This window comes from Nyctereutes procyonoides, unplaced genomic scaffold (genome assembly GCF_905146905.1).
Source record: "Nyctereutes procyonoides isolate TBG_1078 unplaced genomic scaffold, NYPRO_anot_genome, whole genome shotgun sequence".
In the NCBI taxonomy this organism is placed as follows: domain Eukaryota; kingdom Metazoa; phylum Chordata; class Mammalia; order Carnivora; family Canidae; genus Nyctereutes; species Nyctereutes procyonoides.
In genome coordinates, this window is record NW_026575034.1 from 8,298,279 (window position 1) to 8,316,944 (window position 18,666).

The window sequence follows — 18,666 nt, forward strand, 5'->3', positions numbered from 1 at the left end:
TGAACGAACCACAGATCTAAATGTCAAAGCTATGACTTCAAGAAAAACACAGGAGTATTTTGTGCAACCTTGAGTAGGACAGAGTCCTCAAATTAGACATTTTTCTTAATAGAACAGAGACTGAGCACATTTTTATGAGTCACTGGTATTCCTTTTCTGTGAGATTCCGTTCAATTCCTTGCCCAATTTTCTACTGGGTTTGTGGTCTGTTTTCTTGTAGGATCCATTTATGTGTTAAGATTAGATTTATGTCAGTGACAGAAACTAAATTTTTTCAGTCAGTACTTCTCATATGACTTTGCATATGCCATATGCTGCCATTTAGAAATTTATTTAAATATAGTAAAATTTATCAATCTTTCAAGTCAATTGTATCAATCAATAAAGGCATCTGAATCCAAGTTCTTATTTAGACAGCCCCACTCCTCAAGTTTATAAGGAAATACACCCATGTCTCCTTCCAGTTTTTATCCTTTTTGTTGTTGTTGTTGCATTTAACCTTGACTCATTTAATATTTACGGTGTGTGGATTTTTTACCTTAGAGTTTATTGTGTTTTCTTTATTTTTTAACACAGAGGGCTATATACCATACACATAATTTAGTCTCAACATAATTTACTACAGTAAGTTATTTCCTTAATTATATTAGATACCATGTATTATTTGGCTTGTAACAGGATTCTCAATTCTGTTCATTTATTTGTCCATTCAAGAACACCATTTTAATTATTGAGGCTCTATATGTGTTCTAATATTTGGTAGTACTAGTCTTCCTGTCCCTGGCTCTCTCACCCTGGTACCCTTCTATCTCAATTTTCCTTGCCATTACAACTAAAATTTTAAAATTCTAATTAAAAAAAAACAAACAACTGTTGGTTAGAATTATACAATTTTGTAAAATTTATCCCATAAAAATATCAAATACACAAAAAAACAAAAGAGTATAATTAACTCTCATGTACTTGACATCTATTGTCAACAAATGTCAATGTTTTTGGATTACACTAAATTTTAAATTAATTTTGGGAAAACTGATTTCCTTATCACACTGATTCTTTTTATAAGAACATGGTCTATCTTTCCATTTATTTCATCTTCCTTCTGTCGTTTAGCAGCAAAGCTGTTTGCGTATAGGTTTTGCTTATTTCTAATTGTTATTTTGTAGATCAATAATGTACTGAATTCTTTTATTATTTATCACTTTTCAGTTGGTTCACTTGAGGTGCCTAGATTTGAATCATAGAATCTACCAATAGAATTCGTTTTATCTCCTTTTTAATTTATCTTCTATGTTCTTTCTCTTTTCTAATAGCACTGACTAGTACCTCTGGTAAAATATGAAATAATGGTATAATAGTGGTCATCCAAATCTTGTTTTGCCTACAGAGGAAATGTTTTTAGTATTTCCCCATTAAACGTGATACAAACTTTCAGTTGAGGTAAATATAATTTATTATATAAGTTAGTCCCTATTTGTATCTTCTCATTGAAAAAAAACAAGAATGTAAACTGTATTTTGTCAAAAACTTTTGAGCATCCATATGAATATGAGCATGATTTTATGCCTTAGCTCTAAGCCCTACTCATATGATTGATTATATAACATTTTGCTCCAATTCCCTCTTGTCTGGTGTCAATACTATGACTGCTACTTTCATTTTGGGGGATGTACTTAACTATCTTTTTTTACCCTTTTAATATTTCCAAATAATTTTGTTTTAGATGTGCCTCTATAGAGTATACAGAGTTAGGGTTTTTTTTTGGTGATCCAAACTCAAATTCTTTTTTCTCTGAGTAGGTGAGTTTAACCTATTCACATTTGTGGATACGACAAACTTTTTGGTCATACTCTACCATTTTATGTTATCTTTTCTGTATCTGTAGTTTTTGTTTTCTTTTGTGTTTAAGTATTTCACTACATGGTCATTTTGACTTTTCGTAAGTATTAGTTCTTATATTTAGGAAGTTTTGTGTTTTTGTTTTAGTAGCTAACTTTGTAATTACATTATAGAATACCTTTAGTTCTCTATTTTCAACACTATTTATTAATCTCCTATCATGTCTAATGATAAAATTAGTATATTTATTTATTCCTCCCCTTCCCTTTTCTCGTATTTTTTTAAATTCAAATATGTATTGATAATATGTGCAGCAAACATTGAGGTGGTCACAGAGTTAGTACACAGCTTTATTTTTTATTTTTATTTTTTTTATAATTTTTTTTTTTAATTTATGATAGTCACAGAGAGAGAGAGAGAGAGAGAGAGAGGCAGAGACACAGGCAGAGGGAGAAGCAGGCTCCATGCACCGGGAGCCTGACGTGGGATTCGATCCCGGGTCTCCAGGATCGCGCCCTGGGCCAAAGGCAGGCGCCAAACCGCTGTGCCACCCAGGGATCCCAGTACACAGCTTTAATATATTTTTTGGAAAAGTTAGAAATCAAACCCTGTCATAGTTCAATGGCCTTGAAGGTAGGAAATGGCACTTCACTTTTTTAAAATGTCACTGTCATTAAGGTTTAATTTATATGCAATAATAAAATTCACCCTTTTTGGCCTTTTCAGTGTATAATTCTATGTGATTTGACAAACACATATGCCATGTAATCACCACCACAATCAAGATATAGACAGAATTTATCACCACAAGCCTCACCACTAAATTTTAGTCAAAAATATTATTTTAATATTAACTTTGTAGTGCTAAATGTGCTTATAATTCTATTACTTGACTTGTCAGCTTTAAATGAGATTCCATGTATTCCTGCTATTAAAGATAATGCAACTCAAGTATATACACTTCTTCCCATCTGCCTTCTGCATTCTCTTTCCAAGTTTTGTAAGATGTATTATTTGACATTGTTAGGGTGTAAAGTATTTACATTCTATGTAGTCATCCTAAAACATAATTTGTTTTTGTCTTAATTTTAGTTATAAAAATATGTATAGGTCACAGAACATCATTCTTTTATGATGTTCTATTCCCTCCAATTTTTAACTTAAATTCTAGCTAGTTAACATACAATGCAATATTAGTTTTAGGTATAGAAATTTGTGATTATCACTTACTTACAACACCCCAGTGGTCATCACAAGTGCCCCTCCTTATACCCAGTACTTATTTAACCCATTTGCCCACCCACAGCAAATCCTTTTCTTAGTTTTCCTCTTCATCTATAGGCTAGCTGAATGTAAAACACTATAATTAGTGAACACAACTAGTGCTTAGAAAATCTAAGCTAAACATAGTAGAAGCAATCTTTAGTATATACATTTTCAGTAACTTTATAAAACTATTTTTATTAGTAGTAATAGGAGTAAATGAATACCTCCAAAATACTGCAAATATGCTTGGTGAAAACAGGGAGAACAAATATTTTGGCTATGTTTTATGAAGGACTTCCTCCATACCATTGTATATATAGTGAGACATAAATTGAACCTAAATTCATGTAAAAATATTAATTGTGGTTCTCTCATGCTTCTATATGAATCTTCAATATTTTCCCTCTCTCATATTTCAGTCATTCTTTCTAAAATCTGTGCACTACTAACTACTTAAATCTTTGTTTCAGAAAAACAAAGAAAACTTTGCAACAGAAAAACGAGCCCCTAGATGACTGATAATATTCAGTGGATACTCAAAAACAAAATGAGCTAACTAGGATACTTCACATTACTAATTTCTGCTTTTCCTTCTTTTCTCTTAATTTTGTTAACAATCAACATTAAATAGCACTGCTTAGGCAGTTAAACGCTGACCTCTATTCAATACACCTCCAGATTACCTCAGTGCTAGTACTAGCTATGTAAAAATATGAAAAGAACTAGACTTAGGAGTCTCCACTTCATCCCTGGTGAGGCGAAATACTCTGCTACTCTTCCATCAACTATAACCTCATTATTTTCATGCTGTAAGTTCTTTTTTTTAAAAAGATTTTATTTATTTATTCATGAGAAACACAGAGATGTGTGAGAGAGAGGCAGAGACACAGGCAGAGGGTGAAGCAGGCTCCATGCAGGTAGCCCGACGTGGGACTTGATCCCGGAACTCCAGGATCACACCCTGGGCCGAAGGCAGGGGTTAAACTGCTGAGCCACCCAGGGATCCCCCATGCTGTAAGTTCTTGATGAATTTCTCGAGAATTCAATTTAAATGTATTAAGTTGCTGTCAGTCCTTCAGTAAGATCAACGAATAGCATTCAGGGAGGTATGGAAACAGTTTCCTGAATCTTCCCTAGAACTTCAAGGCAAGAATCAGACTCAATAAAGTGCACTTTAGTAGGGAAACAAAAAAAGGAATACAGAAAAGAAAACAAATATTGGAATTGGCAGATCTCATTTAAAAAAAAAAAACAGTCAAGGCTTGATCACTTAATGTGTCCTCTAGGACGCCTTTGTTTCTCAAATTTAAAGGGCTGTTGTGAGGATTACACACGTAATAATGTAAAGTATAGTATTTGGCAGCTAGTAGACAATCAACAAATGGTAGATAATATTAGTTTCAGTCATTAAGTAGAACAATCATTTAAAAAAAACCACTGCAAAAAAAAAAACAACAAAAAACCACTGCAATTATAGAAAAATATAGCCAACTTCTGCAGGGTAAAGTATATTTATCTAAAAATTCTAGACAGGTTCATGTCAGAAATCAGGAACACATCGTGAAATGCTTGAAGAAAATGTAGTGATAAAACAAATGAGTTATTTTGCAAAAGAAAGGTAAAGCATTTAAAAGCTATTACAAAGGAATTCTATTATACCGGAGAATTTTCTGTGCTTTATGTTTTGGCCTCACTGATTTTTACTGTACCATAATTGCCAAAGTGATTTCACAGAATATGGATGGGCAGGAGGCACAACTGTGATCAAGTGCTTTATATCAGTAGTTCAAAATGTCTCATTTTCACCTACTTTTTTTACATAACAATTTTATTTTAAAGATTTTATTTATCTATTTGAGACAGAGAGAGAGAGAACATGAGCGGAGGGGAGGGGCAGACAGAGAGGGAGAAGCCAACTCTCCACTGAACAGGGAGCCCACTGTGGGCTGGATCCCAGGACCTGAGCTGAAGGCACTCAACTGCACAACCGACTGAGCCACCCAGGCCCCCCCTTTACATAACAATTTTATCAACTCTACTCTGACTACAGAAACTATTTATTGATCTTGAAGCTTTGAGAAAGTGAAGGTGCAGGGAGAGGTGAATGAAGGGAGACAGATGCTATTCAATTCAGTTTTAATGATTTGATTCAATAATCTTACATGATGCTCTATGTTCCAGGAGCAGTAGAGCTTGTTGAAGAGTCAAAGATGGACAAAACATAATCCCTGCCCTGAAACTGTTTGTAGCAGATGGGTTATAAAAACACTATCTTACTCCAATATACAGAATTAACATGAAAAAGCTTTTATATTTTTGGTGTATTTCATTTTATTGGTATCCAATAAAAATACTGATAATCCAGTATAAATATACTGATTGGGTATGCTGCACTTTATAAACTTAGTAGAAATCAGTCACTTTTTAAAGGTTCTTATTAAATCACAGAGATGACAGGTTTACATATGTAGTGAAGTCATGGAAAATTTTCCAGTGAAGTAGGTCATTTACAACCTAGTATGAGATACTCTACCGAACAATTAAAAAAAAAAAAAAAAAAAAGAAAAAGAAAAAAAAAGAGAGCTAAATGTCATAAGGATTAAAAATCAAAAGGAGTTTGTTAGATTTTGATTTCAACATCAAATAGCTTCCAAAGCTAGTACTACCATTAGAATTTTTATACAAAGCATTCTTGAAAATACCATTAACTTGGAGTCCGGCATATCTTCTAAAATGTTCTATCAACAATACAGTAAACGATTGTCTTCAAGCTTCATCTAGTGGAAACATCTTTCATTTCTATTGGGAACTTTCTCAGTCATGCATAGTTTATTTGAAATCCAAAGGTTCACTTGGTTCTGCCAGACTAAAATTACATTATTAAAACTAGAATTTTATACTCACCCGATCCTCCTTTTGCCAAGTACTTGTTCTTTGCATAAAGGACAGAATCTAACATAGATTCAAAAAGAAGAAAATAGCCCTGCATAAAAAACATAAAAAAGTATTTTAGAAATATAGAATCAGTATCCTCATAAGTACATCAATGTAAATATCTGGGCTACTCTTTTTATAAAAGGTGTGGGTTTTTTTTTTGTCTCTGCCATATAATTTTCTGCAAAGTCTGAAATTATTGTTTGCATTAAATTTTCCAAGTACCCTTAAAAAATCAGGCCAGTGTATAAAATGGACCCAGAAAGTTTATTACAGTCGAATGTAGTAAACCTTCTTAATCTGTACTTCCACTTTCTAGACAATTGTTTCTTCCTTATTAAAAGGAAAACCGGAGACAGAAATTGCTAATGTATCCTATAACTCCCTGGAATATTGCAATATTAATCTAGACATTGGTTCTCAACCAGATTTTGCCCCCTGGAGGACATCTGGCTATATCTAATGTCATTTTTGACTGTCACAACTTGGGGGTGGGGGGGAAGGAAGGGTGCTATCGACATCTAGTAAGGTAAAGCCAAGAGATGCTGATAAACATCCTACAAATGCAAAGAAAGCTCCAAAAAAGAACTGCCCAGCCCCCAATGTTGATAGGGCTAAGGTTAAGAAACCTTAGACTAGAACAACATTTCTCAAAGAGCTTCCTGCCCAATGACTGACTTTTTTGTTAAAACAAACAAAACTAAACAAAATAAGGAAAGGAGGGAATCTTTAAGAAACACCGGATGCTTTACCCTCGTCTTGAGATTCATAACGCACATTAGCACATTAATAGTTCTGGCAAGTGTTATGGTAGAGAGGACTATGGTAAAGAGGACTAGTGAATAAATCTTAACAATATGCCACCCACTTTTTGACTATAAACCTCCTTTCCCCCCTATTTTATACCTATCAATGTCTTGCACAACTAGTGTTCTATGTTCATGAAATACACCTTCCAGATTTTAGAGACCAGTAATGAATCCTCTACCAAGAAAGGATAATCATAGCACAGGTGACAAGAAAATTTACCACTACCGCTATCGTGAGTGAGAGCTCAATGACAGCTTGAGTCAATCTTTCTCCTTCTAGAGCCTACCCCTCAACTACCCAGAGCAGCAGGAAAAGTCAAGTACTCTGCACAGTGCTTAGCACATAAAACACTTTCTTAAAGCTTAGAGTGAACCAACACGAATTCTGCCCTAATGACTGCATTCTAAATAAAAACTGTTCTCATTTACTCATTTGTTCTGTGTACAATAAACTGTTTTTACAGGATAAATGGAATACTCTATAACCATACGAACAAAGACTTTTTAAAGGGGTCTCTAGGAGAAGAAAAACCTACAAACCTGGGATGGATAATTTTCAAGAGAGATTAACAGTAGATTTAAATTTATAGACAATTACAGCTCACAAGCTTCAATCACTTTAAAAAACCTAAACTACCACTAGCAAGTCTACACTGATGTTTACCCATTCCCAGCAACACAGCAATTCAGTGAGAAGAAAATACTTGCCTACAAAAGAAAGATTTAGCAACAAAGCCCTTTTATTAATTTGTTTATAGTAGGAAAATTAAGGATTTGGTGGAAACTGCTCTTCTGGTTAGAGTATCTTAGTAGTATGTTTACTCTTACAAGTTTGTTCACTATTAATATCATCTGTATATTGAAACAACAAGGAACTTCTGGAAGTCAGTAAGAAATCTTTAGCAATCTGACCTAATTCATTTATATCTCTGCACACTACTACTTATAAATAAGCATTCATCTGTTGATTAAAGTGTATTTTAATTGATCCCAAGCAATTATTAAAAGAGAAGTCTTTTTTTAATTTTTTAAAATTTTTATTTATTTATGATAGTCACAGAGAGAGAGAGAGAGAGAGAGGCAGAGACACAGGCAGAGGGAGAAGCAGGCTCCTCACAGGGAGCCTGATGTGGGACTCGATCCCTGGACCTGGGATCATGCCCTGAGTGGAAGGCAGATGCTCACTCACTGAGCTACCCAGGCGTCCCAAAAGAGAAGTCTTCTATCTTTTCTCAGACTAGCCAAAACTATGTATATGTGTGCACACACAAAGAAAAAAAAGATCAGCTGGTAAAACATGTTAATAGATTGGGGGAAAAAAACAGTCCCTATTTGCAAGATTACCGCATGTTAAAACATTAAAATAAAGTTAAATTAATTCATATTTTGATACAAACTAAGAATTCATTATAGTCCAGTCTTCTTTGGAAGGAGGCAAAAAAAAATAGTTTGTCACTGACTTGGCACTGTGTCAACAGTTTCTAATATTAATTTTCACAGCAGTTGGCAAAAAATCTAAGTGTTTTGCATCCTATGTCTAAACTCTGTCTTACTTCCATGTACTACAAATAAACTAAAAGCCTTTCCATCAGTAATTAAAAATAGCTCCTTCTTGGGCAGGTCGGGTGGCTCAGCAGTTTGACGTTGCTTTTGGTCTGGGGCATGATCCTGGAGACCTGGGATGGAGTCCCACCCATGTCAGGGTTCCCTGCACGGAGCCTGCTTCTTCCTCTGCCTGTGTCTCTGCCTCTCTCTGTCTCTCATGAATAAATAAAATCTTTAAAAAAAATTTTTTAAAAGTAACTCCTTCTAACAACATGCTTATTTACTGTATTTATGATAAAGTTATTATTAGCCACTCAGAGATTAAATTGCAACATATTTTAAACTGGTGCTATGGTCAGTACTAATAGTATAGTGATGAAAAAGGTAAAAAGGTGCACTCCTGTATTTAAGTCTCAGAGGAGTGCCTTTCTCTTTGTTTTTAAAGATTTTATTTGAGAGAAAGCATGAACATGGGGGGGGGAGCGGAGAGTGGGGAGGAGCAGAGTATGAGGAAGAAGCAGGAACTTATTAAGAAATTTCTGAATGAATACAAGAATAAGAGTTACTAATATCACACATCATCATATTTGTTAAAATCAAACAGCACCTGCCTTTTGTTATTTTTCTGGGACAAAATAAAGCTGGTTATTTTAAGAACCTCTCCCCCTCTTATTTAAAATAGGCTCCATGGAGCCCAATGTGGGTCCTGAACTCACAACCATGAGAAAAAGATTTGCCTGAGCTGAGATCCAGAGTTGGATGCTTACCCTACTGAACCACCCAGATGCCCCTAAAACTTATTTTTAAATGCTGTTTTGTTTTTTAAAATTAAAATTCTCATATAGTAGTGGTAATTGTTGAGTTTTATTGTATTAAGTATCTTTACAAGGATTAACTTTTATTTCTTCTCTAAAGCACTTTGTTATTTCCATTTAACTGATAAGGAAATTAAGGTTTACAAACATTAATTTTTTATTATTTTTTAAAATTTATTTATGACAGTCACACACACACACACACACACACAGAGAGAGAGGGGGGGGGGCAGAGACACAGGCAGAGGGAGAAGCAGGCTCCATGCACCGGGAGCCCGACATGGGATTCGATCCCGGGTCTCCAGGATCGCGCCCTGGGCCAAAGGCAGGCGCCAAACCACTGTGCCACCCAGGGATCCCTACAAACGTTAAATAGCTTAAAACCATAGGATTTAAAAAAAACAGCTCATAATCACAAAAATGGTTGAATGACTTAGAATCTGAACCTTGGTCTTATGTATAACTACAGTCATGTTCTGAATAACTATACTATGTTGCTTCTTAAATTGATTTACCTAATTGAAAATAAGATTTAGTATTTGTATTATACCACCTTTGGAATTAAGGACTCAAATGTTCTGAAATGAAAAATTTCTCATAAAGCATATTAAACAAGATTAGAATTTATAATAGGTATATGATTCATAATATTTCAGAGTGATAGCTTAGTTTCCAACTGGCTCTTAGCCACCATCCATTATGAAAATTATCAGTTTAGAAAAACAATGCAAATATCAGAATATATGTAGAATCAACATATGACATCTGTGAGATAAATTAATACATCTAGCTTAAAATATGAGCAGATGAAGAGATTCATATATGTACTGCTGTTGTCCTTTCTCTCAACTTTCCACTTTGCTAAACTTCATTTTACTATAGGCTCCCTAAGAGATAGAACAGCCTTTCATTTCCTGGGAACTGTCCTTGGTTCTGAACCAAGTCATTTATTACTGATATCAGAAGGCGATGCTCCAAATGCCCAGCTCATCTGCAGTGTAATTCAGACTGTAATTTCACAGGCTGCTGCCTCACCTGTAGGGGTGCCATCTGGAAGAGAATTATACCCAATATTTTCTCCCATGATGCTCATGGGGCACTCTTCTTTCCAAAGTGACATTTACTTTTTAAAATTAAAATTTTCATTTATACTTCAAAAATTAATTACTACAAAAGGAACACATTGGATCAAATCAGGGACAGAGACATTAACATTACTCATTGAAATGGGAACCTTATTTTTAAAATGTCTTCTCATATCTTCTTGGAATAAATTAATGATAAAAGATTAATGATAAATCATACCTTCAGTATAAGGTTTTCCCTATTTTTTTTTTTTAGTATGAATAAGTGAGTTACTGATATACTCTCAGGCAGAATTAATGAGTCAAAAAACAGGCAGAAGAGAGTTACAAATAAAGAGTGACAAATACTCGATAATTGAATTTATATAAAGATAAAAATAAAAGATTACTTCTAACAAATAAGCAAGGCTACAAAATCTAAACCCAATTTTTAGTATATTTCTGAAGCATAAGTATTTCATGATAGTTTTTTCCAATACTACTCTCAATTCTGTAAAATTTACTGTAGATATAACTGATCAGGACTACTAGTTAGTTGTTAGTTGAAAACAATACATTTTAAGAAAAAAATATAAATAAGTGTAGATTTGTTTACTAATACCCTTTAAGAGTGAATCTATGAATTAAGATCTTCACAATCTTCTATGTAGAAATCATACTCAACGGATTCCATGTAATCTCCAGTTTTGGTTATTTTAAAAAAAGAATCTAAAGGTATCTTGCCAAGTGGAGAATCTCTGAATTCTTTAATCCTCTGCTTCCCACTTCTAGTCTGTCACGAATGTTTTACTCATTACTTTATTCAACAAGTATCTTTTTTATGATCTTGTTCAACAGTCTATGTTAATATTAACTGATAATATATAAAGAAGCAGGGAAACAAACACAATAAGCTCTTGGTAAACATATAACTATTAGGAGCAAAAGAGGAGCAGCACACCAAAGGTAATTTATCAGCTTTAAGTGTTTAGTCATTGAATCCTGCACATTATAAAGAAAGAATGCAGAACATCATTAATTCGATGAATTAAATGCAGACTGGTTAAGGAAGTATCTATTGTATATATCTATTGTATATGTGTGTGACAAAACATATTTTTAATGATGACATCTTTTAAGGAAAATCTTCCTTGATGTCTCATACTAGGTCAGGGGTCCTTTATAATATGACCTTATTTAGAAGTTATTATCAATCCATATAAATAAGAACTTTAAAGCAGGGTTTCTCAACCATGGCACTACTGATATTTGGGCCAGATAGTATTTTATCGTAGAGGCAATCCTGTTCATTGTACGATGTTCAGCAGTACTCCTGGCTTCTACCTACCAAAGGCCACCAGCACTCTTTCTCATCCCTAATTCATCCCTAACTGCCTGCTGTAGAAACCTAAGATGTTTCCAGACATTTCCCAATGCCCAAATATCCCTAGGTGGGCGAAACTGGATGCCCTTCGCCACTGAAAACCACTGCTCTAGAGATATCAAAAAAGTACTTAGATAAGCATTTTCTCCTAATCTACAGTGCTCTTCACTTAAAATGTACAAAACTTTAGTTTTTACAGGATATCATATCACCTCTATTTCACCATTATATTTATTATAGCCGTATACGCTGAAAACCTGAACTGTATAGTTTTTTCAATGATTCCCCAGTCTATCCCTTGACTCTTTCAACTTAAAATGTGCCAGTACTAATGAATGTGATAATGAAGTTACTGAGATTTTAAAAACTGTAAAATCCTTTTGGGTAAGGTACTTTCTTACTGACAGTTCTACAATGACTGAGACATATTACAATTACACGCTTGGTAAGGTGCTTGAGATATCAAGCAACAAGAATACCTGCATACTTTGCATTTATTTTACTATAGAATGGGTAAGAAAAAAATGCATGTAAATGTACACACACAAAGACATCTTTTCAATGTTTCACATCTTTGGCTAAGATAAATTTCTTTAAAGCAGGATTTCTGGATTAAAGGACATGCACATTTAAGATTTTGATCCGTTATCATTAAACTGCCTTAGAACGACTGACAATTTTTATTCCCACAACTGTCTAAGGAAATTAAAATTCAGAACCTCTGCTCATCTAAAAACATAAAAAGAATTAAAAAGTCAGTCTGAAAAGATATCAAACACACACCTATCTTTACCTCCCACAAAGAATAATTAAGAAAACACAGGCAATCCAAAGGAAAATGGACAAAGAATTATACAGAATTACTTCACAAAACAGGAAATCCAAAGAGCCAATAATCACATATAGAGATGGTGAACCTCACTAGTAATTCAAACACAAATAGAAAGTACTAGTGGAGTGGCTAGTCATACAATGTCCAGCATTGACAAGTCTATGGAACAATAAAGAAAAATTTTACTACTTTGGAGAAGTTTGGCATTATCTAGTAAAGCACAAGAGCAGCACACCTTGTTATCTGGCAATTCTAATTCTAAATATAGATGTAGAAAAGCATGCTTAAGTGTAACAGTATACATGTACCTGTATATGACAGCACTATTATGTGTCATGGTAAAAGAACTAGAAATGATCCAGTGTCCACCAAGTACAGAATAATCAACACAACAGAATATAAGAAATGAACAGAATCTACACAATAGAATATACAGAAATGAAGATGAACAAATTATCCACACTGGCAATATTGATGAATGTTATAAACATGACTTAGTGAAGTATGCAAAAAGCTATTTCTTTACACAAAAAGATACTTAGGTTTTGATTACATTTATATAAATCTCAAAAACTGGAAAATACAAACTATACTGGTTTGGAATGTAAATATAAGTGGCAAAAACATACAGAAAGCATGTGAATGATTACCACAGAGATCAGAAGAGTGGTAACTTCTCTGTGGTCAGAAAGAAGTTCTAATAGACAGAATAAAAAGATGTTAAGAGATATTTGAAAAGATATATAAGAAAGACATTTGAAGGTGAAGGTAGTATATACAGATATCTGAGAAAGTTGAAAAGATACTTGACAGCTGCTTTTCTATATTTTGATACAGGTGTTCATTATATAACTATTTCTTACACTGTGTCTATAAGTTTATGCAATCTTCTGTGCATGTTATATTTCATAACTTATTAAAGGGAAGATTTATATTAATTATTATGTAACATGCAATAGTCTAGGAGAAGGCAAAAGGAACACACACTCCAATCTGTTTATAAATGTTTAGAACATGTCTGGAATAGTACAGAATTAATTAGAAAAATGGTAAAGTAAAGGACCAAAAATAATATCAGGGACAAAGAACAATAATGATAAAGCCACTATCAGTAACATGTAACAATTCTAATGTGCATGCACCTAACAACCACATAAAACTATCTGAAGCAAAAACTGACAGAATGAAATGAGAAACAACTCCCGAACTATAGGTAGAAACTGCATTATTCTTCTTTTAATAGTTAATAGAACAGGTAGACTTAAAATAATAAACACTTAAAAGATCTGAGTCATATTATCAACCAATTTGACTCAATTGACAATTATGTGACAGCGATTCAACAATAGCAGAATACACATTCATTTATATGATGAATGTGGAACATTTCAACAAAACAGAACCATATTCTGGACCATGAAACAAATGTGAACAAATTTAATGTAGTGACAACATATACAGTATGTCCTATGATATCGATCAAATTAAACCATATATCAGTAACAGAAAGATACCAAAAAATTTTCCAAATGCTTAGAAATTAAACACACTTCTAAATAATTCACTCATCAGAGATTACAGAGTAATATTGGGAGTTGAACGTAAAATTTGTGGGATGCACCTACAGTAGTCCTAACAGGAAATTCATAGATTTAAAAGAGATGAAAAAAGCAAGACGTAGAATACACAAAATATGCGCTTACCCTACGTTAAATACAAGGGAGGGGCTTGTCATCTACGTTGTTCACTGCTTATCCTGCCTAGAATAGCATCAGGAACACAGCAGCCACACTATATTTGTTAAATAAATGAATGAATGTTGTAAGGGTTAGAGATATATGTTATAACTTACAATGTTTCAGAGGAAGGATACACTAGAAATGGGTAACAGATTTTGTTGGAAATTCAGTGTAGGTCCTGAGTGGTAAAGACAAGATGAAATTTGCAATCCTGTGTATTATTATATAGTCAAAAAGCAATTAATAAAACTTTACGTGTATATAAAAAATATTTGTTAGAGCAGCTCCTATTTCATTATTATTTCACTTACTTCCATGTAAGAAGAATGAAAATAATAGTAGTAGCTACCATATATTAAGCAACTATTATGTGCTTGCTACTCTCCTGCAAAACTATTTCCTCTTCTTTTCTTTTAGATTTTATTTATTTCTTCATGAAAGACACAGATAGAGAGAGAGGCAGAGACACAGGCAGAGGAGAAGCAGGCTCCATGAAGGAAGCCTGATGTGGGACTCGATCCCGGGGCCCCAGGATCACACGCCCTGAGCCAAAGGCAGACACTCAACCACTGAGCCACTCAGGTGTCCCCTTCCTTCTTCTTTTATCTTCACAAGTTCTCACTTTTTTTAGAAAATTATTTTTTTAAGATATTATTTATTTATTCATGAGAGACACACGAGAGAGAGAGAGAGAGAGGCAGAGACACAGGCAGAGGGAGAAGCAGGCTCCATGCCGGGAGCCCAATGCAGGACTGGATCCTGGGACTCCAGGATCGCGCCCTGGGCCAAAGGCAGGCGCTAAACCGCTGAACCATCCAGGGATCCCCAAGTTCTCACTTTTTAATGCCATGGACGTTTGGAGAACTTAACAGCACAGGAGATAATTCCTTCTGCAAATTCTTCTAAAGTCTGAAAAACTTCTATCACTTTAAAAGTCTATCCTCCACTAGATGGCACTCTCACTTAATGAACAGAAGATTGACAGTCAAATTGGTTCTTTTCTTCAAACTGCAACAAATGGTCCAATAAGGAAGCCTATCAAAGGCAAATCTGTAGATATGCAGGTAGGTCAGTTGGCTGAGTGTCTGATTCTTGGTTTCATCTCAGGTCAAGATCTCAGGGCTGTGAGATGGAGCCCCACAGCAGGCTTCAGACTCACTGGGGAGTCTGTTTGAGATTCCTTCCCTCTCCCTCTTCCTTTGCTCCTCCCTCTGCTTATGCACCCCCGCCCCTCAATAAATACATAAATCTTAAAAAAAAAAAAAAAGGCAACTGAATCATCTCAAGATCTTTCCAAATGTATATACAGGTCTTACTCCAGAGTTACAGAACAGGTTCCAAGGATAAGGGTATGAAATGCAATATTAATTTTTTACTTTTTATTTTTTTAAATTTTTTTAATTTATTTATTCATGAGAGACACAGAGCACGAGAGGGAGAGCAGAGACACAGGCAGAGGGAGAAGTAGGCTCCATGCAGGGAGCCAGACATGGGACTCGATCCCAGGTCTCCAGGATCATGCCCTGGGCTGAAGGCAGTGCAAAACTGCTGAGCCACCCGGGCTGCCCAATTTTTTACTTTTTAAAAAAGACTTTATCCAACATGTGGCTCAAACTCACAACCCTGAGATTGAGTTGCATGCTCTACAAACTAAGCCAGCCAAATTCTCAATGAATATTAATTTTTAAAACCGTGTTCCCAATCTCCAGTTGAAAAAAATCATTAATTGTAATTAGTCTACTTTAAAAATTACAACTAAAGCATTAGCTAGCACTTTTGTTTAAGAGAATTATATTAGAGTACATACACACACACATATCAATGTATAAAGTATGCTAACCATTGTGTAACATAAGAGTGAAAATATAAATACATATATATCTAATATTTTTAAATAAAAGCTTAAAAAAAGGTGATCTATTCAACTAAGGAACAAAAGAAATGGAATCACATCATTTCTTCAAAATTATAACACAAAATTAAAATAAACAAATAAAAAAGCAATATCCCTTTAAGAACAAGGAAATAAATCTGATTGAATGTCAAATTGGTTACCTAACCAGTGAAAAGAATTACTCCAAAAATAAATTTCAAACACAGTATTTAGACTGTGCATTTCCCATGAGATATATTCTAGAACAATAGAAACTACAAAGAAATCTTCAACTGCATTTAGAAGCCTTATTGTTAGTAGTAAAGGTGGTATAAAATTTGTGAAACTACCTTAAGTAACTACATGATCGAGCATATAAGTAATTAGCATTATCTTAGGATAATGCTATACAGAAGAAATACAAATATAAAATTAAATTAAAAACTTTAAGTAAAAATTCCATAATCTTAATTTGGAAAAATCAGTATAAGCTCATAATTTTTCATAGTAAAAAATAGCTACATTTGTCCACTAAAAAAAAAATACATACAAGCAATGACATTCCAGTGACAATTCATTACTCTGAAAATGGCAAATAAATAGAAAATATTGAGATTTTATTCTATTTTTCCTATTCAAACTATAGTTCATAACCAAATATTTGATGAGAGAAAGTATTTCTGGAATAATTTCAGCTAATGAATAGAGAATAAATGGTACACGTAGAATATCACAATTTTGCAACTTTTAATGAAATAATGAATCCAAGAAATTATTTTCAATGGCTTCTAAAACCTTCGGGTAGGTTGTTTTTGTTTTAAGATTTTATTTATTTGAGAGACAGCAAGATCAGGAGGGAGTTGGGGGAGGGAGAGGGAGAAGCAGATTCCCCACTGACCAGGGAACCCAACGTGGGCCTCGATCCCAGGACCCTGGGATCATGACCTGAGCCAAAAGCAGATGCTTAACCAAACTGAGCCACTCAGGTGCCCCTAAAACCATTGAGTAGGTTTACAATAAATAGATTAGGCTGACAACTCCAGAAGCCACTGATCAACCTTAACATAAAAGAAAGAGATAACCAGACACCCAAGTCTGTTGATTCAATGCAACAGAAAATAACCACCACTGCCCCCCATGAAGTATTCTGGGGGGAAAAACAACTTTAATTTGTTAAACCTCTATTTGTGGACCCTAGACTTCTGGTTTACAAAAAGTACAGGGGATAGAAAAACAGGTTAAATGACACCATGAGAATGCCTTCATTAAAATCTAGAATGTAGAAAATTCTACAGGACAACTGACCCAGTTCCTTCAAAGAATGGTACAAAGAAAAAAAAAAAGGAGGAGGTGAACCTATAGACGATAGATTTTATACTAGATAGCAAAGCATGATCCATAACAAAAATTGATAAATTGGACTTGATTGGGTGGCGCAGCGGTTTGGCGCCTGCCTTTGGCCCAGGGCGCAATCCTGGAGACCCGGGATCGAATCCCACGTCAGGCTCCCGGTGCATGGACCCTGCTTCTCCCTCTGCTGTGCTCTGCCTCTCTCTCTCTCTCTCTCTGTGTGACTATCATAAATAAATAAAAAAATTAAAAAAAAATTGGACTTGATTAAAACTAAAAACTTTCACCTTGTGAAAGGCCTTGTTAAGGGGACTGGCTATAGCTTGAAAAAAATATTTGCAAACCACATATCCAATACAGAACTAGTAAAAAAGAACTATCAAACTCAGCAGTAAATAAACAATCCAATTAGAAACTGAGCAAAGAACACAGACATTTTACCGAAGATACAGAGGGAAAATATACATATGAAAAGATATTTAACATCATTATCCATTAGGAAAATGCAAATTAAAATCACAGTGAGATATCACTGCACACTTATCAGAATAGAATCAATAAAAAATAGTGACAATATACAGTGGTGGCAAGAATGTAGATGGATGTTGCCAGTGGAACAGTTACACACGGCTGTAAGAATATAAAATACTACAGCCCCTCTGGAAAGAGTATGCCAGTTCCTTATGGAACTAAACATGCAATTACCATATGACTAGCTATGGGGCTATATATATCTGAGAGAAATGAAAACTGATGTTTACACAAAATTATACACACAAATGTTCATATAGCTTTATTTGTAATAGCTCCAAACTGGATATTCTTCAAAAGTGAAATGGTTAAAACAACTTTGGTATATCCATCCCATGGAATACTACTCAGAAATAAGGGAGAGACTATTAATATGTACAATAATTTGGATGAATCTCCAGGGAAAGTGAAAAAAGTCAATCCAAAAAGGTCACACACTGTACAATTCCATCTCATTCTTGAAATGACAAAATTATACAAACTGAAAAAAGATTAGCGGTTGCCAGAAGTCAAGGCTGGGGACTAAAAGAGAGAGTGTGTGGCCATAGAAGGATAAAAGGAGGGCTCCTTGTAGTGATGAAACTGTTCTATATCCCATGGTATCAGTATCAACATCCTGGTTGCACTTTTTTGCACCATAGTTTTTCAAGATATTATCATTGAGAGAAACTGTTAAGAGTACAAG

General features: G+C 34.3%; 1 protein-coding gene across 2 annotated transcripts in view; it reads right to left on the bottom strand.

Moving 5' to 3' along the window:
- Positions 1-18,666, bottom strand: part of PRMT3 (protein arginine methyltransferase 3) — a 124,775-nt gene that overhangs the window by 51,924 nt on the left and 54,185 nt on the right. For both annotated transcript variants that reach the window (XM_055317790.1, XM_055317791.1), the window contains one exon: positions 6,010-6,088. In XM_055317790.1, coding sequence (XP_055173765.1) covers positions 6,010-6,088 — 79 coding nt within the window. The remainder of the gene's footprint in view (positions 1-6,009; positions 6,089-18,666) is intronic.